The sequence below is a fragment of the Ambystoma mexicanum genome, chromosome 4q (assembly GCF_040938575.1).
Source record: "Ambystoma mexicanum isolate Mex_15411 chromosome 4q, UKY_AmexF1_1, whole genome shotgun sequence".
Lineage (NCBI taxonomy): Eukaryota > Metazoa > Chordata > Amphibia > Caudata > Ambystomatidae > Ambystoma > Ambystoma mexicanum.
This window is the reverse complement of record NC_090928.1, coordinates 52081016-52106215: the sequence shown is the minus strand read 5'-3', so window position 1 is coordinate 52106215 and position 25200 is coordinate 52081016. Positions and strand designations below refer to the sequence as shown.

Genomic DNA, 25200 nt, shown 5'->3' with positions numbered 1-25200 from the left:
AGTACCTTAAAACTTGAACACTTAGATTATTACTAACACAAATGTGATCAGCCCCTTGTTTGGGCTGACTTTATTTATTGTAGTTCTCCACCGGCCCACCCACCTTGCTTTGAGGCATGTTGTGTCTACTTTTCACCACTTGACCATGAGGTACGTTGGCCTTGCGCCTTCCAACATGGCCTCCTTCCTCTTCTAGCACTGGAGTGCTACGATGCGCGACCTGCCTGCCATCTGATTGGTCCCTACAGCCCTCAACAGGGCCATTCCGGAGGCATTTAGGCGGCCCCCTGAAATTGAGAATAGGGCTTTTAGACTTATCCTTGGCCTCAAGCCCAGGGACCGCATCTCTCCAGCCCTAATAACTCTCCACTGGCTCCCGGTTGCTACAAGGATCAAATTCAAATCCCTCTGCATCATCTACAAGGCTGTCTGGGGCCGGGGACCACACTATCTACAACTTGCTCTCACTAAATACTCTCCCTCCAGATCTTTACGTTCCTCCGGCACCAACTCTGTATGTTAAGCGCTTCGCTAAACAGCAAGCTGGTGGCCGATCTCTCCTCAGCAGGCTCCCTCCTATGGAATAGCCTCCCCCTTCCTCTTTGTCTTGAGCCGGATCCCCTCAAATTCCAGAAGCTCCTTAAGACTTTCCTTTTCACCTCCTCCTTCCCTTCCTCCCTTCTCTGTTAAATCCCACAGTTGCTGAGATTGGTGGCCAAGGCCCATATGTGTCCTCCCGGGTCCTTTCCTCCCACACCCAATCACCTACAGCCTCCACCCCAGCACTTTGCCTTGGCACCCACTGGCCTATGTCACCGCAAGCCTGCACTTACTTATTTATTGATGGCTGACCACTCCATTTAGGCACTTACAGCTGCTCACTCCATAGCTCTTGAAACACCTAGCACTTACCCCCCTCCCCCACTCCCTTCTCTCTTCTCTCTGCACTTGCACGTTCTGAATGCTCACAGGGCCTAGTATCTTTCATTGTTGTATTTGTTCTTCATTCCCATGTCCCCTCTCTGCTGCCCTATGGGCACTTTGAAACACAGTGTACTTGATGTATAAGCGCCTTACAAATTCACAATAAGATAAAATATAAATATAATACAAAAATCAATATTTAAGTCGCTGAGTCAATTTTCCCAAGTTGTAAGCCTCTCTAAATCACCTGTAACATTCCCATTCAATTGGAGTAGATTCCATTTATGCAAAAAGGTTCCCAGGCCAATCCCTTACTCCCTCTTTAGTCCATGTCAAACCTCCAGCTAGAAATAGTTCCTCATTATCCATACATGGAATATAAGTGTTAAAATTAACTAACAAGATGGCACACTCATATGACAAATCCCTCCAATTTTCAAGTAGCAATGTTAATTCCCTAAGGAGGGGGCCAATCGACACCTTACTAGGGTTCCAATACATTTTTAGAATTAGAATTTCAGAACGGACGGAATTCACAAGGTAATAACATTCAATGGCCAACAGACCCCGAAGGTCCACCCATGTCCTCCCAACATTCATATTCATTGTATTGCTTATGGCTATTGGGAGATACCCGGCACCTCGTGCCCCTTGAATAGTTGGTTGACAGCACACCGTAAAACCATCCAGAAACATTTACTGCAAGCCAAGTTTCCTGTAAGATAATGACTTGATGGTCCCAAAGGGTTCCACATAAATTGCTGTTTCCACATACTTGAGAATAACAACGGGTGTTCCATGAAACAATCATTAGACTCAGCCAGTGCCGACGGTTCAATGGGGTGGAATTAGAAGTGTTATTATGGATAAAGAGAACATCCAGTATCCAGGGCCACTCAATGTTACTCAGTAGCTGGTTATTACAGTTCTTAACTGATCTGCCCCCCAACCCTGCACCACCCTCTGCCATCTTCATGCACATAATCCCACATCATATCATATGATGTAATCAATCATTCCTCTACACCCTCAAAGCTTGGATGTGTTAAATCGCTCTGGATAGAAAGTAGGGCTTTTGCCATGCTTTCTCCCGATAAGGAGCAATGTCACAACATGAATCTTTCTGATTCGCCAAAGCGCATGTCTCTAATTACTATCAAGGGAATTTGCAGGGCGACCAAGTCCATATGCATCTCATCAATAAATTCCACCAGGTCAATATCATGCGAGGTGATAAGGAATCTCATACAGCAGGGCCAAGATATTTTATCTTTTAAGAAGTGGTTTATATTTATCCCGTAAAATGAATTCCAGCCTCAGATGAGGTACATGGTCCTGCTTTGTTCTACAATGGCAATTAAGGAGAGTTTGCGATGTGACCTGAGATCACTCGGGTTGGATGATCCAGTTGTCCTTGGTATTGCTTGTTAATAGAGACCACTCCTTCTTGTACTAGATCCCCAACATTGAAGGTTTTTTCCTTGATGGATGTGACGATGATGCCTGTAGATTGGCTTTTCTAGAGTCTGATCTAGAGTCATGAAATATTGAACAACTCTAACACGGGATCAGACTGTTGGTTAGCTTCATCCAAAACCATCTGCGCCTGTTCCCCACTCTTATTATTGATGACCTCTGTATGGACAAACAGCACATTTGGGCTTGCAGTCAACTCCTCACTAGTCACTTTGGAATTAGATATCAGATTTGTATAATTACCAGGCTGCTGCTTTTTCACCTGGCTAGATTGCTTCTGTGACAGAGTGGGCCGTGAGCTTCCCCACATTTCCTGTAAAGAAAGGGATCTTAAGAATTTCCTGGAGGATTTTTTATTGGGATTACCTATTTTCTGATTTTTTGATTTTTTTCTCAACAGTTATTGTAGTTTTTGTTTTTCACAGCATGGAGGGGTGCTGCTAAGGTTGATGCCTATGATTTCACTAGATTCACCTTAGTTGCTACACCCAGAATTTCCCAAAGGTGAAGACCCCTGCTCCATCCTTGAGATACTAGGTGAGATGTGGGGTTTCAATAAGATCAATATCGGGCGGAGGTTCCTGCAAAGATAACATATTCAAACAAGTGGCCCAAAGGCCCCACCCATACATTAGACTGTCAAGGCTCTCCTGGACACTTAACAAGCTCCTTCAGGACACTGAAGGAGGGCTATAGAGTATTAGTCCAAAATCGAGTATCCCAAACGTTCTTTCAAAATGGGGGTTATTAGATATTGAAAAAGCAGTATCTCATATAGGAGGTAGGCTGTCCCCCTCTCCACTCTGGGAACTCAAAAGCCTGACCACATTCCTCTACGTGGCACTCTTCCTGTAGTGTGAGCTCGGACAAACTCATATTGTGATGGATGACCATTGGGGTGTCTGTGGAGATAATGTGTTCCTTGCTACCACCAATCCCGGGGACTTTATCATAAAAAAATCTTTGATAGTTCTCCTACAATGGAGGCCAGTTTGGCTATTGCAGTAAGATTTAGGTCCATTGTTATGCTCCTTTTATCATGCTGACCAGACAGGAGCGGCAGCAGTAGAGCCACCATTACTACTTAACAGGCAGAGTTAGTACTTATTTTCCTCAGCTGATGCATGGGATCAAAAAAGGAACAGCATGGGCAAACAGATGGGATTAGCTTTAAATGCCTTACTGTAATGCCGCATATGTCACACAAGTTCCAACAGTATACAGCTGCAGCCCACTTCCTGACCCAGACTGCTCGGACTGTACTCATCTAAGGTACTCTGCAATCACAGCTGCGCACCTCCTCTGGCACTTTGTAGCAGGATGTGCACCACGGAACTACTCCTTCCTCACAGCGACCAGCAAACAGCAACTCACAGCGGAGTGTTCCACCCAGACTGCAACATTCTAGGTGAAAAGATCTTTTCACAAAAAAATTGGTTTAGAAAGACCACTCCTTGACCGCACGGAGCGGTCTTTCTATATCGAACTGTCACACCCCTGCAGGGACTGACAAGCTCAGTGGGACCAGGAAGTGCAGGAAGCGCAGGACGAGGAGAACGGGTAAGTGTGTGGGTGCGTGTGTGTTGTGTGTATGTATGTGTTTTTGGTAAGGGGAGTTTTTAAAGGGGTTTCTGTGTGGAAAGACCTCATTATTAAGGTCTTGGGATCTATGATCAAAAGAAAAACGGTCATGAGACCTTAATAATGAGATCTTTTCACATAGAACCAACTGCACTCGTCAAAAGCACTGTTCTGTCGGTGCTCTGTGCCTCTCCAGGCACTTTGTACCAGGATCTGCACCGCAGAACCTCTTCCTTGCAGCAACCAACAACTCACAGCCGAGTATTCCGCCTGGACTGACTCGTGTAAGGCACTCCACTATTGGCACTCCGTGCCTCCTTGGGCAATGTGTAGCAGGATATGCACCACGGAACTGCTTCCTCGCAGCAACCAGCAACTCACAGCAGAGTGTTCTGCCCAGGCTGCACTCGTCAAAGACCCTCCGCTATAGGCAGATTATAAATAAAGGCACTCCAGATTCCTTCCACTGGCTGAAATGAAGAGCACAGCCTCCATTCGTTCTCAGCTTTAGACCACCTTAGCAATTGTATCATTCCTACTTCCTCTAGTAGGCTGAACAGTGCGGCATGTGACACAAGATGTTTACTTTGTATTGTCTGTATTCATGCAGTACAGGACCAGTTGCGATTAACGCCTGTTGGTTCTAGGGTTATCACCGAAGATGATATACTCTACAATAACGCTAGTACAACCAAAGTATTTGAGTGTCAGGACAAATGAAACAAACTAAAGTGATCCACCCAGGGCTTTTTCTACCCGCTCCTGCACGTATAGCTACTTGTAGAAGTACTTCACCAAAACAAATAGTCCAAAACCAAATGGTTCTTCCGGGAAAAAGGTTCTCATAGTATTTACTCACAGTCTGCACTTTCAGTCAGACTGCTCTGCTTTCAGCTGGTTTTCTGTGAGGCACTTCCTAGGAGACAGGATTCTGGTTTCCACCCTTCTTCTCTTGGTCTTTTTGTAGGCCCCTTCTGGCCCTCGGTTCTCGTGGTTTTCCACAATGTCTGCAGAACCTTCACTAGCTGTCACTTTGGATATACAGACTCCCTCCAGGTCTTGGTTTCTCTCAGGTTGCACAACAAGTCTGCTCTCCCGAACTTTGGGTTCTGTCAGTCTCTCAAGTACCTTCCTTGTCCTTGTTTTGTAACACGTCTCTGTGAGCTTTCCAACCCAATGTAAGGTTCTCACATAGATTGCAGCTTTTCCAGACCTTGGCTTCAAGAATCACAAGTGGTCTTTCACGAGACCTTAGGTGTCTGCTTTTCTGTTCGATTTCCACCACTCTGGGCTTTGGGACTCACATTAGGCCATTAATGGATCTCGAGTTCAGGCTTTCTTCCCCATCTACTGCCAGATCTTAGTCTCTGCTTTCACAGGAGGCGTTTCAGTAGACTTTGGTTTCAGGTTTCTTTCCAGGTCTTCCGCAAGCTCTTTGCTCACTCAGCTCACTCACTGTAATAGCTTTTTCTTTCCTTCCCTCATCTAGGTCCTTGTCAGCCAGCCAAAATTATAATGCCCTCTATCCACTGTCCAGTCTTTTGTCCCTGGGGTTGCTGATGCAGATCCTAGACCCCTTTCCTTTCAGTTCTCTCAAGGTTAAGAGCTTGGGTCTCTTCTTTCTGTTCAGCCTTTTCATTCAAGCTCCACCATTTGGGTAGCTCCTGCTGTAGGCCTGTGTAACCTTCGCAAGATGTGTGTATGTTTAAACCAGGCCGCATTCTTCTTGTGTATCTCTTCCATCACATCCACCACATCACTCTTTGGAAATGGGGCAAACCAGTCTGCCACCTTCAGGATTCTCTCAGCGCCTGTAATCTCCCAGTTCTTTATATTATCAGCCAAATAAACTAGATGTTTCCTCTCTGTTCCCATAGGTTATTTCTTGATTTTGTTTGAATCATGGGGTCTGATTATTTATTTCCAGTGTTCATGTTCATTATATCAGTATTAGTTCCTGTTGTCGATTGCTTAAATGCATGATGGGTTCAAAAGGCCCTAAGGAGGGCCTGTGAGGCATTAAAAGGAAAAATGCTTGTCAGTGGCATGGTGGATCTCTTTTGGACACAGAACACAAGAGTGTGCAGTCCCGCTTCTTCCTGGTGTTGCCAATCCCATTGTCTCCCCAGGATTTCCTCTGTGCAGTGTGCGTGAGCCTCTTTCTCCCAGCTTCTACTAAGGTAACTCTTGCTGATGTCTAAAGTAAGTACTGCCAATGCCCAGGGTTTGCAGTCCTGATAATCGTCTTCACCCAGATTCCATGTGTTCTCGGGAAGCACAGTGGGCTTGCAGCATTGCCCATAGATATCCCTCAAATCATGAGGGAGTCATCTGAACATCCCAAAATTGTTTCTTAAAGAGCACTCAGATACTTTGGTGCTTCCTGGCCAACACAAGATGTTCAAACAAGGGGGGGTTCTGGGAGTTTCTCTACAACCGACCAATATCCCGGGTTAGAGTCTCAACCAGAGTCTTTAGCTCACCATCCTTTCACAGAAGAGAAATTTCCACTACATATCAGTCTGTGTCCTGCCCAAGGGCAGTCTAGCAACAAAATGCCTGCCAATTCTCTTCTGAGCAAGACTACCAACAGCAACCCCAGACACGCGTTTCAGCCTGGTTGGGCCTCGTCAGTGAGGTGGAGCTGTGCCTGTCTAAGAACAGTGAGCAAGGGTTCCACATCTGGATTACCTTAGTAACTTAAGATGTTCCACAGGAATTCTGGCAACTGTAGTTTTTCAAGTCCCCTTCTAACCTCATATTATTCACCAGAGTGCTAAACAGTCTCCTGATGAGCAGCAGGTCTGCGGGACCCCACCAGGTCCACCCTTGGGGAGACACATCAGGGAACACCCAGACAAACCTTATCTCTACTGGCCCGATACACCTACAGGTAAAAATGGGATGTTCAGCAAACTCACAACACTGGCCTTTCAGATCTTTGGCCTACATCTCTGAGTAAACCTTGCACATGCTACAGATCCGATTGTAAACCCATGTTGAATACTGGGATTTGTGAGTCCATGGGACTCTGTGTTTATTGTTCCGGCAATGAATCCATGGAATTTTCCCCTCTCCCCAAGAAGGAGCCACCCCACGTGAGAATAGAGAGTTTAACCCAGCAATACTTAACACCCCCTAGGGACAAGGCAGGCAGGATCCGACTGGGGGAATCCCTACACAGGGATTTATGTCATCCTCCCTTGTCTCAGGAACCTAATAGTTTTGTTGGTTATATGGCAGATAAACTAACGGCTAGTATGGTTTTTGACCCTTTGAGGCACTACCCACAGCCGTCCACAACAAACAAGAGAGGGCAGAGAATATGCCCACCCCCTAGTTTTGTGGAGGATAAAGACCCTATCAACGTCACTACACGGGAGGAGAGTAGCCATCGAAGCTGCAGAGGAGGAAAGACCTCCTCCTGAGAGGTGTGGCAAGAAGAAGAAGGAGAAAGAGACTGACCAAAGATTTACCCACAACCAGAGGAGGAGAAGCTTGAAGAGACATTTGGTATCTTGATTTGAACTGTGCAACGGGGCTAGGAGCCCCTCTTTCTGATACAGAGACATCCGTGTGGGGAGTTAGGCTTTTTTCTGTTATATTGGTAGGGGCGGCAGAAATCAGGATAGAGCGGGCTTCTGGACAGCAAACTTTATTTATTTTGTAGGACATCCTAATGAGCACTCTTCTAAACTCTGTTATTTTCTTTAGGGTAGGGACGGGAAACTTAGGGACAGCTCAGGCTTTTGGTGTTCAAAATAAAGAAATCTTTCACCCAAAATGCCACTTAGCCCGTCTCCTGATTTTGATTTACCACACTCCATAAGCGGGTTCCACCACAACCATTTATTTTACATAGGACCTCATTACAAGCTTGCCACTCTGGAAACAACTGTACTGGTACGGTTGGAGCTGGCAGGCGGAATGGCACCCGCCCACAGACCTTGACGGTAGCACTGGTCCCATTCTGAAATGGGAATCAGGAGTAATTTTTTCCGGCACCCAGCAATGTGCAGTTCGCCGGGGCTGTAATGCCCTGGTAATTGCTCATTGCCGGGCGCCGGAAAAAAATGACTCTGGTGGTGTGGTATTTGCCGGCTAAGCTACCGCCGGACTCATAATGACCCCCATAGTCTCTTGTTTTGTGTCTCACTTGTCACAGTGACCACTGATAACAGCTGTCAGAGACATAGAAACTTACCACTGTCTTGCACATTGAAGACGTGATTATTTTAGCTCTGGAAAATGTGCAAATGGTCCTTAGACCTGAGAGGTTGTTTGTCTGCGATGACTGATCTATGCACACTTATAAAAGTTAGGTATGGGCTGGGAAACTGTTTAGCCCATTTGTCCCCTACTTCACGTAAGCAGTGGTAGTCCCCTGCCTCCATGGCTTCCCTAGACCCATCCTCTCACCAAAAATACGAGACTTCATGACACTGCATAACTATTGAGACTGTTGAATTTAATTTACCTTTACCTTTGCTCTTGTCTTGTTATTCTACGTTTCTTTTTCATTTCTCCATTCATAATATCTTTTCTTTAGAAAAATGCATAGCAGTATCTGTCTCTGAAGAATGGTCTGTCTTTTATGAAATGTAAATGATCATTCTATCATTCTATTACGTGTCACTGTGGATGTTTCCTTCCACATGTTATTTCCCCACTATAATATTAGGCTTGTCATCTGTACATACCAGCTATTAAACGTTTAACTACACTTTTAAGAGAAGCAAAAGTGTACATTTCTAAAACAATAGTGCAAACTGAGTTGGATCTCTGTGATTTACCCTTGGTTACAATGTGCCTAGACCACTGATGTGAATCTTAACACTGTGTGTGTTACTTGTTACTAATATTGCGATTATTTACCTTGTTCAACAGAAATTCCCCCTCCTAATACTGATATTCGTTTGAGGAACAAAGAAGAATCAGTCTCAATTCTAATTAACCATCTTGGCGAAGAAATCAGAGAAAGCAGTGCCAACCCCAATTCAGGTACCATACGTCTTTACATTCTTAAAACAATGGGATTACATGGTAAAAGTACTTTTCAGCGTGCCAGTATGTTCTCCTCTGGGAATAGTTCAGAAGCTAGTGATTAGGAACTAATCCGTCTTAGCATAACATTATACTACTGAATTATCCCTTTGCTAGAATTATTATGGAAGTGCTCCCCCACACCCTCCCAAAAGGTTTAACCTGCTCCAGAGGTCATACTTTGCTGGCATTTATTATGTTGTGGCCCTCGCTTCCCAGCATTTCACAAGTAGTGCTTGGTTGATAATTTGATCCCACTAACCAGAAAAGGAGCCCTTTTCAGAAGGTTGCATTTGCTCTTGAGTGGCACATTCACACGGTTCTGCAGTGAATGACCTCTCAACGGGGTTCATCTGCTACAAAATTGGTTCTTGATGCACATATTTACACTGGGATTACTTTGGTGCACGGTTAATATTCTCCAAAGTGGGTCCTTTATGGCAGTTAGTCCTTGAGAACCTGTTTGTTTAGAGCACACACAAAAATTAATGCGCTGTTTGGCTGATTTATGCAATCAAAGATTTTTGCAGTTTTCTGCAAGCCAATCCACAGTCTATTCAATCTGGTTGGCCCCTTATACTTTGTAGGGAGACCAATATTGCTGGGGGATAACTTAACTTTCCTGGTTGTTGGATAAGGTTCTATTAGCAGTACTGTAATGTAAATCAAAGTGTAGGTTGGAGGTCGCAGTGACTCAGATAGTGATTGTTAGTTGTTCTCACTTATATTTTGATTTTTCTTTAATGCTTTATCTCTTATAATGGGAGGTAGGAAGGATTGAATGAAACTTATATTGAGGGCATGGGTTACTGGGGGGTATAGTTCTGAACAGTTTTAATTGTGTAAGTAATTGAACTTTTTACTGAGCCTGACTTCCGTCAGACTCCTTTCAACCGAAACTATTACATGTCTTTGTGTAGTGTCTTCGTGTTTGTCTTTGTTGGGGAAGTTATGTTGGTGTCTGCTTTAGCTTTGTATGTTGCCATAAACAGAACATGTCTACTTTTACTACATGGTGAGGTTAATCCTGACACTATTTCGGTATACCAAAGTCAAAATTTGAAAGCTTCGGTATGTAAGATATTATGGGGTTGTTAACGTTGGGTTCATGGAATGTGAAAGGTTTACATTTTCCTGTAAAAAAAAGAACATAGTATCTAGGCTTTGGAGGGGAAAAATGTATGTGATTCTTCTACAGGAAACACATTTAGAAGAAGGCACTGCGAGTCTCCTTACTGACTCAAAATACTCGAAAATATGGTTAAATTGTTATTCCTCCAAATCAAGAGGTGTAGCAATTCTAATTCGGAGAGGGTTGGGTGTATGAGTAGATAAAGTAGCTATGGATGGTGAGGGTCGTATTATTTTAATTGATCTGAAATATGAAGGCAAACTCACCACCATAGGCTCCATTTATGGCCCGTGTGCAGCTGGGGGAAGTTTCTTTGACTCCATAACCAGACTGTTACGTGATATGGGGGGGGGGGGGTTGGTGATTTTAGGAGGGGACTTTAATTGTGTCCTGGATTATAAAATGGATAGATCCTCAACTTGTTCTTTTACCAGACAAAAATCAAGCAAAGAATGTTGTGAGTTCTTGGAGGTATTCGATTTGGTTGATACTTGGCGATATTTACATCAGGGAGAGAAGGCTTTCTCATTCTACTCTCCGGTTCATGACTCTTTTTCTAGAATAGACTATGTGCTCGTCTCTGATAAGCTAGCTGAAAATGTTATTGAGGCAAATATTCTTGAACGGTATCTTTCAGATCACTCAATAGTTGAGATTAAACTACATTTTGGTACGAGTAGAAAGGGTTTTTGCAGGTGGAGACTTAAACCATTTATCCTGAAAGAGGAAAGCGCTTTAAAGGCTCAAAGCAGTTCTATTGTGAACTACTTTAACAAGAATAATGGATCAGCTGACAGTCTAATGGTATGGGACACCTTTAAGGCCTCGATTCAGGGTGATTTAATAAATTGGACTGCGAGAGGGAGGAGGAGGGTGGGGTGTTAAATTGAGGGATCTTGAATTGAAGTTGGGAGAGTTACAAATTGCCTTTACTCGTACTAGAGCTCTAGAGGATCGCATTAAGGTGGACAAGGCAAGGGAATTATTGAGATGCAAAGTTGACGCTCAAGCTGAACGCAGTGTATTTTTCTTGAAGCAGCGATACTGGGAAGGAGGAGACTGTTGAGGGAGATTATTGGCAAACAAATTGAGGGGTGTCTCCGAGAGATCTTTTAAAAAAATTGATAATGGTCTGGGTGGTGTGGCGGTTAGAAGGGAAGAGATTAGTGAGTGTTTTCGCTCTTTTTATGCTGCTTTGTATGCCGAAGACCGTAAGATTGATGTTCCCTGCCTCTCCAGTGATGGTAGAGATTTTCTTGATGCTCCAATTTCCATTGCGGAAGTTCTACAGGTGGTCAGAGGGTTAAGGGCTGTTGAATTTCATCAGTCCTTTGATCTTTTGGCACTTGAACTGTGTGCTCTTTGTAATTGGTTCCTAATGAAAGGTATTTTATGTCCCTCGATGAAGGAAGCTATTGTTAAGGTGATCCTTATGTCAGGGTGAGATACAGCTGAGTGTTGTAACTACCATCCTATATCTCTCCTTAATGTGGATGTGAAGATTTTTACAAAAATATTGGCCCATAGGTTGGATAAATACATTGGTGATCTTGTTGATAGGACGCAAGTAGGATTTATGAAGCAACGCTATGGCTATGATAATATCAGAACTCTTCTTGATGTTTTGAATCTGTCAAACTCGGAAGCTGACGGTTTGTTGCTAATTTCTTTAGACGCCGAAAAGGCTTTTGACAGTGTAAACTGGACTTTTTTAAATTATACGTTAGTGAAAATGGCTATTGACCCCTTATTTATCAATGCTGTTGGAGCTATACAGCATATTAGTGCCAGGGTTTGGGTGAATGGGGATCTGTCAGCTTCTTTTAAGCTATTCAGAGGCGCTCGACAGGGATGTCCTTTGTCACTGTACCTCTTTAATTTGATTCTAAGTGATCCGGCCGCGGCTGATTTTGCCACGGCCAGAATGTTTGCATGAGAAAGGTGTGAACTACCAAAAGTTTGCACCTTTCTCATGCAAACACACTTACAGACTACGGGGGCTGCAGGGGTTTCCCCCGCAACCCCCTGCTCACTATACTATAAAGTATAGTGAGCAGGGTGTTGCGGGGGATACCCCTGCAGCCCCCGTTTTTTTTTTTTGTGGGTGTGCTGCAGAGGTTTCCCCCGCAATACCCTGCTCACTATGCCACACAGTATTCGAACCTTTGGTGGTAGCATTTTTTGGTTGTTTTGTACGGTCGGACCTTTTTTTTCGGTCCGATCGTACAAAACCTTTAATTTGGCATTGGTGATTCTCTTGATTTATATTCGACATAGCCAAAATCTTTCAGGCTTCAGGGTAGGGGAGACTGAAATCAAGGTGCTAGTATATGCAGATGATGTCACGATCATTCTTGGTAATCCAGAGGAGGAGGGCTCAATTTTGCAGAATATGATTGAAGGGGGGGGTAGGCTTTCGGACTATGAAATTAACTGGGGAAAACGGTAATATTTCCAGTCAGAAATACACCTATACGGGATCAATTGATGACTTGGGACTGTAAATGGGAGAATAGGAATGTGAAATATTTAGGGGTGTATCTCACAAGAGGTATGAAGGGATTGGTTGGGTATAATGTGGATAGAGTAATAGAAACTCTTCGCAGAGATATCCGTAAATGGGGAAGACTCTTATTGACTATCTGGGCAAGGATTAATGCACTTAAAATGGTGCTCTTACCTAAAGTCCTGTTTACCATTCAATCACTCCCCTTGAGGTTTACTAAAATGATTTTGAGTCATATAGATAAAGTATTCCAGCAGTTTCTATGGGGGGTTGGTAAAAGACCTAAAATTCCACGGTATGTTATGGTCCGTAGTGTAAATGATGGGGGTTTGGATACCCGATTCCTGAAAATTATTATTAAGGTTTCTTATTAAAGGAATCGTTAGCTTATTTCACTCTGGATAGACCATCGGTTCCTCTATGGGCTCAGATCGAGGTAAATATGATGAGACCGTATCGCATTGAGAGTCTATATTCGTTTGGAAAATTACCTAAGCATGTGGCGTCTTTACATGCTGTGGTTGCCACCAAGGAGGCTGTAACTTCACTGATATTGGGTATTTGGCAAGGGTTGTATATGTACAGTGAAGCTTCCATCTGGCACAACCCAGGATTACAGATTAATAATAAAACGTTACGTTGGAGGAGTAGGATTAACAGAGGTATATTGTCAATAGGAGACATCTGGTGTGATGGAGGAATACCAACCTTTGAACATTTGAGGGGGAAATTTGGCTTACATAAGAGGGAATTGAGGAGATATAAATTGTTGGAGGCTTTGATATCTGAGAGATAACAAATGCTGGATGCACCATTGATACAGAGGCCTTTTTTGGACTCCCCTGTTAGGATGGGTAGGTTGGGATTGAAGGACAGTGATAAATGCTGGGGATGTCTGAAAGAAAAGGGCACCTTGTTGCATATGCTCTGGAATTGTGCCAGAGTGACAGGTTTTTGGAATGATGTTCTGGATAGGATTGATATGATGTGGAATATTGTATTTCTAAGAACTCCCTTAGCTGTGCTTTTGAAGTCTCCAAATTGTAGTCGACACCTTGATTATGTGACACTGTGTTGGGTTAACAAAGTTCTTTTAGTTGCTACCAGATAAATATTAAGAGTTTGGAAAACCAGGAAAAAACTGTGTGTTGAGGAATGGCTAGTAACTGTGCAACTTCTTTCTGGTTTTGAGAAGATCAAATTCGGTAAATTGCATAGAGAGGATGCCTACGAGGAACAATGGAGACAGTTTAATGAGTTTTATGAATAATACGTAGCTAGTGTGTGTGTATAGTTTTGTTTCAATTCTTGTGGTGGGGTGGGGGTCTGTCACGGGTGTTAGTGTGTGTCTTGTCCTGTGTCTTGTGTTTATATCAGATTAATGTATAACTCTAATGATATGTTATTAACTTGTTATTTGCTAATCAGATGATCTGTTGATATATTGTTGTTTCCTTTATTGTTAAATGTGTCCCTTTTTATCCTAGAAATGATAATTCTATAGATCAGATCATCCATGATTCAATTTAGAAAAACAATTAACAATGTTCACATTACAGTTTGCTCAAATTAGATTAACTTGGTCTCAAATCATTCAAACAATATATGATATGATAAGTTATTTATAGCGTGCCTGTACAGGGGAGGGAAGACAGAGGGAAGACAAAACAAACAATCCTACTAGGCCTTGTGTCATTCAGATAGTGCAAGAGCGATATGCAAAAGTGCAGGGAGAGGGGAACTGCCAGGGGGAGCGGAGGGGGAAGTGCAATCAGGGCAGCATTGCTCCGAGTAAGTGCAGCCAGGGCAGCGTGGCTCTGGGTGAGTGCAAGGGGGCAGGGGACTGTAGGGTTCCAGATACAGCCCCTAAGTGTAAAGAGTGCACTGAGAGGTGGCCAGCTTTTCCAGGAGTTTGCCCAGGAAAGGAGTGATGGAGATCGAGCAGTAGTTTCCTGGACAGGAAGGAATGGCAGAAGGCTTTTTCATGAGGGGTGCACAAGGGAGTACTTGAGGCGAGAGGAGAAAGTTCCAGTGGCAAAATAGTGATTGCAGAAGTCATCCTAGGCTGGAGCGAGGGTGTCAGTGTGATCCTTGATGGTTCTGGAGGAGCAGGGGAGCACCTGCTTGGATGGCACTTTCATAGATCAGACTTGTCTAGAAACATCATCTGGGGTGGTCAGAGAGAAAGAGGAGAAAGGAGGAGGAGCGGGGGCCAAGAGAGGTAGAGGGAGAGGAAGAGGAGAGAGATGACAGGATGTCCTGAGTTTTAGTGGTGAAATGAGAAGCCAGAGCTGTGTAGTGGGCCTCGGAGGGGACAGGAGGGTGAAGAATGCAGAAGGATTGGCCGTTCCTTGAAGATTATAAAGAGTTTGGCCGTGTTGTTAGAAGCTGCAGAGACTCGACTTGTATGTGGGCTCTCATCTTCGATAGAACAGAGAGTCTTTATTGCCTTTGGAGCAGGCAGCAGGCCACTATGTGAAAGGATGCGCCCGATGCCCTCCACTTCCTCTCAGGCACCCTACACTTGCATTTCGGCGGTTGACGAGATCGTAGTCATACCAAGAGTTGCACTTGGAGCTAGGCTTCAGACAGATTCTCATGACAGGGGCAAGGACATCCAGAGTGTTGGGGATAGAAAGATGAAAGTTATAGAGGGCTGTGTCAGAGTTTGAGTCAGTCGCAGGTGCAGGAGGAGCAGAGAAAGTAGCGGCAAAGGCCCTCATTGACACACACTTCATGGGCCGGGTGACTAAGAAGGTAGGTGTCAGTGTTCGGGTCGGCTTCACATGGTGGACAGAGAGCCTCAGGTGAGGGGAGAGCAGAAAGTGGTCAGTCCAAGAGAGAGGGGTGGTGAGAGTGTTCAAGAGGGGGATGTCTGAGGAGATGAGAACATCCAAGGTATGCCTGGCAGAGTGTGTCGGATCAGAGGGCAGAATGGAAGAAAGAGAGAGTGTCGCAGAGGTTGTGGAAGAGCCCCGAGCAGGGGCACTTCCGCAACCACAGAGCAGTCATAATGTGGGGTTTTATTCTGATGATGTATTGTAGATCATTTGCCTTTCTTCAAATAAATGTATCCCCTTTTTAGTTTGGGCTATTATGTGGCACTTGCGACACCTATAAGCCGAAACTATTGTCATTGAAATAAGAGTTTCAGAGTGGAGATGAGAATGAGAGCTGAGAATGAGGACTTGTAATGCTTTCAAATGGGGATGACGTATGAGGATGATACATTGTCTGTAGATGTTGTTTGGTTATGTGTCCAACCATTTCCACCTATTTGTATATGAAACCTATGTGAATACCCACTCATTCCCACCCAAAACCACAGCCCTTTTGCACTCTTTCCTCGCATTTCTATTGTGTAGTGTATTAGCGGCCATTTTTACTTTAAAGATGGAGGTTGTTATGTTTATAAGCTAATACAATTTCTCTCGTATTTTTCATGTAATAAATGTAATTATTGATTTGTATGTTATTTAAGAAATATTGATGTTTAAAAAAATGCCACTGTAACTTTGAAAGTCAGGACTGCTATGTTCGAATTGAAATTGTCTACGTACTTATTTACAGTATAGGTCCAGCGTTTTGATTTCTTGTGATTGTTTGTGAATGTAGAATGAATGTGATATAAGTAGCATGTGATTGGATGTAGAGTCCCTGTGATGTCAGCATTACCAGATTGGTTTTGGAAGGTGTCTTGGTTTTATAGTTGGAGACATTTTGTTCAAGCAAATCCATTTTGTTTACAGCATTTCGTTCATAACAAGTGCATTACCATGGAAAGCAATTAATTAAGGCAAAGGAGGCCTTTACTGATGCCATTATCATGGGGATCTTTCACCTGGCAGCTGACAGGATTCTTGCCGATGGCTATTGTCATGTTCAGCTCATTAACTACTGAGCCGTGACACGGCAGGACACACGCGATAAGCAGTTCCTGCGGCTGCAAAGGCCCAGCAATTACTATTATAAACCTTTCATTGATAGGTAGTGCGTTCCTATGGAAAGCATTTGCTTTCACTTTCATGTTTGCCCGGCTTGCTTTGATCTTATCCTTTTACTGGGGCTGCGTGCACTCAGCAGAGGTGACGTAGCAATGGTGTCAGGTTGGTGGGGCTACAAGAAAAAGAAATGGAGTCTCCCATGCCACATGTCATTAGGTCCCCCAGTTCGCCCAGGTACAGTTCTTTGGTCTGCGACCCTGTATTTTGTATATTTGTTTGTTTAAAATCTTTTTTTGTTAGCTTTGCACACTTCTGGTGTGCTTATCCCGTGCCCCAGCCTCCCGAGGCTATTTCCATGTTGCTGGTGCTTGTACCTGCCTTCTCCTGCTGCCTGTGGTTGGGCCTAGGCCCTTCGTTGCCATATGAAAGCTTTCCTTCCCCTCAAGACCTGGGCTGAGCTTCATTAGGTCTCCCATCTCGCCCAAGTACAGTGCCTGGTTCTGCGACCCTGTATTTTGCATATTTGTTTGTTTAAAATCTTTTTTGTTCGTTTTGCACACTTCTGCTGTACGTATCCCAAGCCCCAAACTCTTGAGGCTGTTTCCGTGTTACTGGTGCTTGTTCCCGCCTTCTCCCTTCTCCCGCTGCCTCTGATTGGGCCTCAGTCCTTCATTGCCATCTGAGAGGGGTCCTTCTCCTCGAGACGTGGACTGAGCTTCATTGGGTCCCCCAGCTCGGCCAGGTACATTTCTTGGGTCTGCGACCCTGTATTTTACATATTTGTTTTAAAATCTTTTTTGTTAGCTTTGTACACTTCTGGTGTGCGTATCCCATGCCCCAGCCTCCCGAGGCTGTATCCGTGCTGCTGGTGCTTGTTCCCGCCTTCTCCCGCCTCAAGCCATCTATGATTGGGCCTCGGCCCTATTTCAGACTCACATCCCAGGGCAGCCCCTGCCCAGTCAGCCCCCAGCTAAAGGCCCAAGGCAAAGGGCAGCTCACAAAGAAGCAGATCCAGTCCATGTTTGCCTGAGAGGGTCCCTTCCCCTCGAGACTTGGGCTGAGCTTCATTAGGTCCCCATCCCACCCAGGTACAGTTCTTTGGTCTGTGATCCTGTATTTTGCATACTTGTTTGTTTAAAAAAATAATGTTGTTAGCTTTGCACATTTCTTGTGTGTGCATCCCATGCCCTGTTGCTGGTGCTTGTTCCTGCCTTCTCCTGTCTCCTGCTGCCTCTGATTGGCCCTCAGCCCTTCATTACCATCTGAGAGGATCCCTTCCCCTCGACACCTGGCCTGAGCTTCATTAGGTCCCTCAGCTCGCCCAGGTACAGTTCTTGGGTCTGCCACCCTGTGTTTTGCATATTTGCCTGTTTAAAATCGTTTTTTGTTAGCTTTGCACACTTCTGGTGAGCGTATCCTGTGCCTCAACCTCCCAAGGCTGTTTCCATTTTGTTGGTGCTTGTTCCCGCCTTCTCCGGCCTCAAGCCGCCACTGATTGGGCCTTGGCCCTATTTCAGACTGACTTCCCCGGGCAGCCTCTGCCCGGCAAGCCCTGAGCAAAGGGCCCAAGGCAACGGGCAGCTCCCAAATAAGCAGCTCCAGTCCATGTTTGCCTGTGTTCGGGTTTGAATCCTGCCACCGTCAACCAGCAGCGACGGACAAGGTATGTGTGGTCTGGGTGGGAAGCACAGCAATTATTGTATTCCAGTAAAGCTCTACCATTCTTATTATCTTACATAACTTAGCACACCCATATTATCCAGCTAATAATTTGTTTTCATTCACTGCTGTCTCAGATGTAGGCCCTTTCTCCCACTGCTTTGGTATCCAACTGCTGTTCTGCCAAATTTAGGAGGTTCTCTATTTACTGCTGTGTCTCAAATGTAGGTATTTTCTCCCACTGCTCAGGTCACCCGCTTTTAGGCATTTCTCCATGTACTGTTGACTCTCAATTTTAGGCGTTTTCTCCCACTGCTCATGTATCCCCCTGCTGCTGTGCCAAATTTAGGTGGTTATCCGTTTACTGCTGTGTCACACATTTAGGCGTTTCTCCCACTGCTCAGGTATCCCAAATGTAGGCATTTCTCTATCTACTGTTGACTCTCAAATTTAGATGTTTCTACATGTACTGTTGACTCTCAAATGTAGGTGTTTTCTCCCACTGCACAGATATTGCAATGCTGTAGGGTCAAATTTAGGTGGCTCTCCATTTACTGTTTTGTCTAACATTTGGCGTTTCTGCCACTGCTCAAAATAGCTCAAATGTAGTTATTTCTCCATGTACTGTTGACTCTCAAATTTAGGCATACCTTAAGAAAAAACTTGGAGGCACCTCCTTCTACCACTTAGCCGCAAAAACCTGGAACAACATCCCAAAAGAAATAAGAAACACTGAAGATCACCTAAAATTCAGGAAATCACTAAAAACTTGGCTCTTCAACACCACAGACTAAATCTGGAAACCAAAACCGGAAAAAGGATGACTAAACCGGAAAGGACACGGACATCCCTGACCCAAGAGGGTAACTCCCACGGCACCTGGACGGGTGACACCGGATAGACTGGAACACAGGCGGCATGCACGGAAACTGAGTCAACTACCCCAGACAATCCCACCAACACTTTCGCCCGCCCCTTAGTTACCGCCAGGCACCACAGTGATGTGGAATTGTCGAGATATTGGCAATCACCACATTACCTGAGAGGTTGACATTGGCAGATGCACTGGCCACAGGAGTATGAAGGGAGGATAAGGGGAGCTATGAGAGAGCATGTTAGAGGTGGGGGCCAGAGGAGTAAGGAACCTTATATGCCAGTCGGACCCAGATCAGGACAGAGCCGCATCAGGGGAGACTACGCAAGCTGAGCGCCTCAATTCAGGATAGAGACGCAAACTAACCAACCCTTCTAACAATTTCCCTTTCTGCATACACCCCTCAAACTCCAAACCAAACACAACCAAAACCTACAGCACAACAAGCCGCACAAACTTCACTAAATCGCAACAACAAAACAAAAACACACATAGTCTTGCACAACAGTACACGACGACAACCGGCCGCAAACACCCCAGGCCCAGCCAACGGACCCACCGGGCTGAGGCCGCCAACAGGACATCACTGCTCTCTTGCACTTTTCCTGCTTCCTCCCACTAACTCCACCTCCCCTTCTCTTTCAGAGCCGCCAGAGCGCCAGGGGACCACTCTAGACCAGGGGACCACTCCGCTGGTGATAGTGCACGGTACAAATGTCCTTTAACATTAACATTAACATTTCTCCATGTACTGTTGACTCTCAAATGTAGGTGTACTATCCATATGTGGGTGAACTCTCAATTAGGGTGCATCCTATTCACAAGATAGACACCATACCCCACACTGCCCAAATCAGAGCTGCACGCTGGCGCACCAGTATGCCTAACGATGCCCAAACCTCCTGCCTCCCTCCCTCGTGCACGCACAGCCCATCCTCCCTCCCCTTCTCCCTAGCATGCAACCCCTTCCACCCCCTCCAACACTCTGTGCTTTATGCCCTACCTCCACCCATGTCTGTTCCCCCTCTGCTCCAACCTCCACATAGATCTTGCTCAGCCCAAGCCAGAGTGACACACTGGAAAGCTACCACTGAAATCATCGACCCCCTGACCATGTCGTACCACCCACCTACCCAACCCCGCCAACCCTTCCAGTCCAACCACCACCACCTCTCTGTCTCCAATCTCACGTCTCACCTCTTCTGAACGACATTGCCCCCACCCCCAACTCACACTTCCCTTCACCTAGTGCAGCAAGGGCAGTCCTGGTCAACTCCCTACCTCAACAGCCTCCCCCACTCTCACCCATACCCCATGGGCTGCCAGAAAGACAAGAAAAGACCAAGGCCTCAGCCACCTCAAGCCCACTTAGTTTCACCCATACTCTACCCCAGATCCCAATAATTGCCACCTCGCTATTGCACCCCAAGCCTCCCCTCCCATTCCCAACCCAGTCTTAACTCCATTCTAATCCTCCGCCCTCCCCTCCTGTCCACCTCCACCGCCCATGCCCCCTCTGGTCACCCCATCCCTGAACCCACCTCCGCTACTCCACCCTCCATCATCAATCCCCACCACGACCTGGGCATGCCCATGCCTTCCAGCACAATTGACATCCAGAGCAACACACACCACAACTGCCAGCGCTCCAAGAAACATCCGCAACCCCCCCCCCCCACATCCCACCAAATCTCTTGCATTCTCATCAATGCCAAGCCAGTCTAAATAAGAAATGGAACATCTTTTACTTTATCTCGGACGAAAACCCAGACATTCTCTTCATCACACAGACCTGGTTTTCTGGTTTTCTGACGACTACAAACCCATTGCTCACGAGCCCGCCCCCCTAACCCCCCAGTGTACAACCTGACTGTTTAGAACAGACCCAGAAGAGATGGGGGACTAGCGATCCTACATAACCACCAAATTCCAGTGCTTATCAAGGACTCATCAGCCATCACCACAGATTATGAATCCCTACTGGTAAAATGCTAACTCTCACCCACTACCTCCCACAGCTTCCTACTTATTTATAGACCCCTTGGCTACAATAAAAACCTTGCAGGCACACTCAGCAACGCTCTGTCAACTACCATCACACAACATCCAACGCTCAGCGTACTAGGTGATTTCAACATCTGGTTTGACTCCCCATTCAAACCCCATGGCCCGCTCTCTTGCAGATAATCTAGAAGCCTTCAACCTGACACAATGCATTTCTCTGCCCACCCACTCCGCAGGCCACACCCTTGATTCGGTTTTCAGTGCCACAAACATCAAATCCATTCTGCCCCCACACCACTTATCATGGACAGATCACTCAACAATGTTCTTCTCCCTACCATCTTCACCCCGACCCACCGCAATCTCTGAAAACTCTCAAGCACCATCTGGAATGGACCTGGAGAACCAACCCGACGCCTCTAAACAAACCCCCCTGGCAAGACTTACACTGGGGGCCTACAGATTGGAAATCATGAAAACCAAAAAAGCATTATATGGGAACAGAATCTTGAACTGTCGCAACCCAAGTAGGGAATTGATTAGAATAATATCGGAATTCAAGTCGCCAGGTTGCTCTACCCTTCCTCCACTTACCTCCCAATCCCTATGCGATGCGTTATGTAAACATTTTCACAACATTGCAATCGATACACATACTGCCATCATCTCTAAAGTAGCAATAATGCCCCCGCCCACTCCGCGCTAACCTCCTGTCCCAACTCTTGCTCTTCAGAATAGGAGTTCCTCTCCTAGCACAAAACCACCCTTCAGGGTCCCCTGAGGATCCATGCGCGCCCACTCTCTTCAAAAATATCCTAACATCAACCTTCAAAGGCAGAAGCACGCTTAATCCTTAACCAATCACTCACATTGGGAATCTTCCTAGAAGCATTCAAAACCTCCTATATCAAACCCCTCTTCAAAAAACCCATGCTCGACCCTCTCATTCTTCAGAACTACAGGCCCATCTCCAGCACCCGTTTCATGGCCAAACTCATGCACCGCACATCATACAAGCAACTCTGCCACTTCACTGAAACCAGCAACCTTCTTGACCCTGCCCAATCCGGATTCAGACTCCTCTGAGGAACCGAGTCCTCGCTAGTGTCCATCTGGGATGTCATAAAAAGAACGTCGGACGCGGAAGGATGCACAGTGCTCATCCTCCTTGACCACTCTGCTGTCTTCGATAGTATTGACCACACCATTCTTCTAGACATGCTACACTCTTCAGGCGTCAAAGACACTGCCGTCACATGGATCTCCTCCTTCAACTCTAATTGCTCGCAAATCATGCTCCTGCACCCTTTAATCTCTGCATCCCGCCCATTGCAAGGACGGGTCCCACAGGGAGCATCCCTATCTCCCCTCCTCTTCAATATCTATCTCAGCCCACTTCCCACGCTCTTCCGCTCCCACAACCTCGCCTGCTACAATTACACAAATAATACCCAGATCATCCTCAAAATCCCCACATCACCTGGCTCCACCCATCCAGATCTGTCATCCTTTCCCTGGGCAACTCCATCGCCCTGGCCAGAGTCTTGATACTCTCCAGGATTGATTATTGCAACTCTCTATTTGCTGGAACCAGCATTAGAAATATCAAAAAACTACAAACTCTACAAAACGTCGTCATCAGGGCAGCTCTGAATATCCCCATCAATGAACATATCTCGTTCACTAGGAGCAACATCCACTGGCTCCCAGTCCATGACAGGATCATATTAAAAATTCTCATGCTCACACACAAATGTATCTCTAATAAGGTGCCTGCCTATCTCATTAGCCTAATCAGCAAAACCCAATCCAATAGACTGACTCGGTCATCTTACGCCAACCTGCTCATCACCCCTAGATATAGAAGGCAGAAAGGGGGAGGCTCATGCTTTCTGGTGATTGCACCCAAACTATGGAACGCACTCCCTACGCAACTAAGAAATGACACATCTTTTTGGTCATTCAGGAAAAACCTAAAAACCACTATGCCCCCCAGCTTTAACGTCTATGTTGACGACCCCACTGCCACTATGACAAACACCAAGTATACTTAACCAATGTAACTATAGCTAATCTCTGAATGCATTTTTTGTATGTGTAATGGATTTGTGTTTTACTATGTAAATTTATTTTTTTATGGAAGCTTCAAAGAAAACATGTAACCATCTTCTTAAGTGTCAGCGCCTAGTTGCCTTTGGGCTTTGTGCACTTTACAAATGTACAAATAAATAAGTAAATCATGCCTCTCCAATATTGACCACTGAATCACGACCAACAACCTCATACCTAACTCTGGGAAACCAGAAATTTTAGTCTGCAGAAAAAACACACTCCTTCCCCAACATATCCCTTGGCTGTACTCTGTAGGTCCAACCCCAGCAACCTCCGTTTCAGTGAAAAACCTCAGATGCACAATGGACACAAATCTATCCCTCTCCCAACACATCAACTCCTTGTCGAGAACCTGTTTCGTCCACCTAGGCATTCTCAGGCGTATCTTTCCTTACCTCACCTATCCACACCAAATCTGTGCCATCCTCACCATCATCCTCTTCCGCCTAGAGAATGCAAACTGTCTCTATCTAGGCGCACCAGCGTTCCAACTTAAAAAAATTTAAAGAATCCAAAACGCTGCGGCCCGCCTGCTCATTCCCTCACTCCTGGAGAACACATCAGCCCCACCTTCACTGGCTCCCTATTGATCGATGAACTACCTTTAAAGCCATGTACATTACTCAACGTGCTATCCACAACTCCGGCCTTGAACTCCTCCAAGATAAACTCACATGCTACCAACCCTCGAGGACACTCCAATATAACGCAGCCTTTCTCCTAAATATCTGCAAATATACATGCACCAGAGTTGGTGGATCCTCCTTCTCTGTCCAAGCTCCCACTATCTGGAACACTCTACCTCTCCACATCTGCAGCATTGACAACCACATCACATTCAGAAAGGCTCTCAAAAGCTGACTTTTTCCTTCCCCTTCTTGAAATCCCTCTCTCATTCTATGCTTTGATTGCTCCTCACACACAAATACAGGCCCAGACCCAGCAAAACACCTAGACCTCAATCCCTGTAGATGCTGGCAGTGTTAGCAGCGGCACACTGTGATAAACTCACCCTACTCCCACCCAACAGACTATAAAACATCCCCGCCTGTGCGCACCACCAGCTCTATAAATTACACAAACCAGTTACCGTACTACACCTAATAATCTGATCACACCTTGGTTGGGACCACTTAAAAATGCCGGATGGAATGCTTGGCCAGACGGAACGCTAAAGGCAGCAACAATAATGGGACCAGTTGAATGTGGAGAGGTGTGTCATGAACTCAGTTGGATGGGCCTTCTTAACTATCAAGGGCTTAGTCAAGCACCCAGAGTGCTCTACTCATCAGTTTCACTAGGGGTAGAGAGGAAATTTGCCAGCTCTGGTTCTTTCCGCGAAGGACGGGAAACCACACCACTAATCTCAGGTCGAAGGTGGCAAGATCTTTTTAATGCATTTACCCATTGGACTCGAGAATGCCACCGGCCAGGTCTAACCAAAGGTAAAATGCTGTAGCATGCTAAGCCCACTAGAAGATGCATCCGAACGACCAGTCCATCGCCATGAGAGACCTAAGAAAATCGACACTGCTGACAAAATCCGTCCGAATCTAAGGTATTATAATCCACACATCATCCGTGACACATGCCGCAGGCATGGCCCCCAATTCATGCACTCTAGAATGCTGCTATGGCTACGACAAATCCAGTCTAGCAGTTCCCATAGCCATCCGCACTGAAATCCCTTACGTGCCTCAACACCCCTGCCATTAGTATACAGCGACAACTTACGTAGAAATTTGGTCTAGCTGGGCACACATAAAATCTCCTGCACCAGCACTCTATCTTAAATCACAGACAGCAACCGTCAAGTGCCTGACCTCTGGTTGCTTACTAGGGCCCAGCCACCCTAAGTCCTTTCCCGGCAGAATGCACACACGCATCTTAAATCAAACTCTTCGAATGTTCACATACATGGACTTCGGTCCCTGAGGGCGTTCCA

General features: G+C 45.6%; 1 protein-coding gene across 3 annotated transcripts in view; it reads left to right on the top strand.

Moving 5' to 3' along the window:
- Positions 1-25200, top strand: part of LOC138467454 (zinc finger protein 300-like) — a 392645-nt gene that overhangs the window by 196394 nt on the left and 171051 nt on the right. For all 3 annotated transcript variants that reach the window (XM_069607459.1, XM_069607458.1, XM_069607457.1), the window contains exon 4: positions 8869-8982. In XM_069607459.1, the coding sequence (XP_069463560.1) occupies positions 8869-8982 (114 nt within the window). The remainder of the gene's footprint in view (positions 1-8868; positions 8983-25200) is intronic.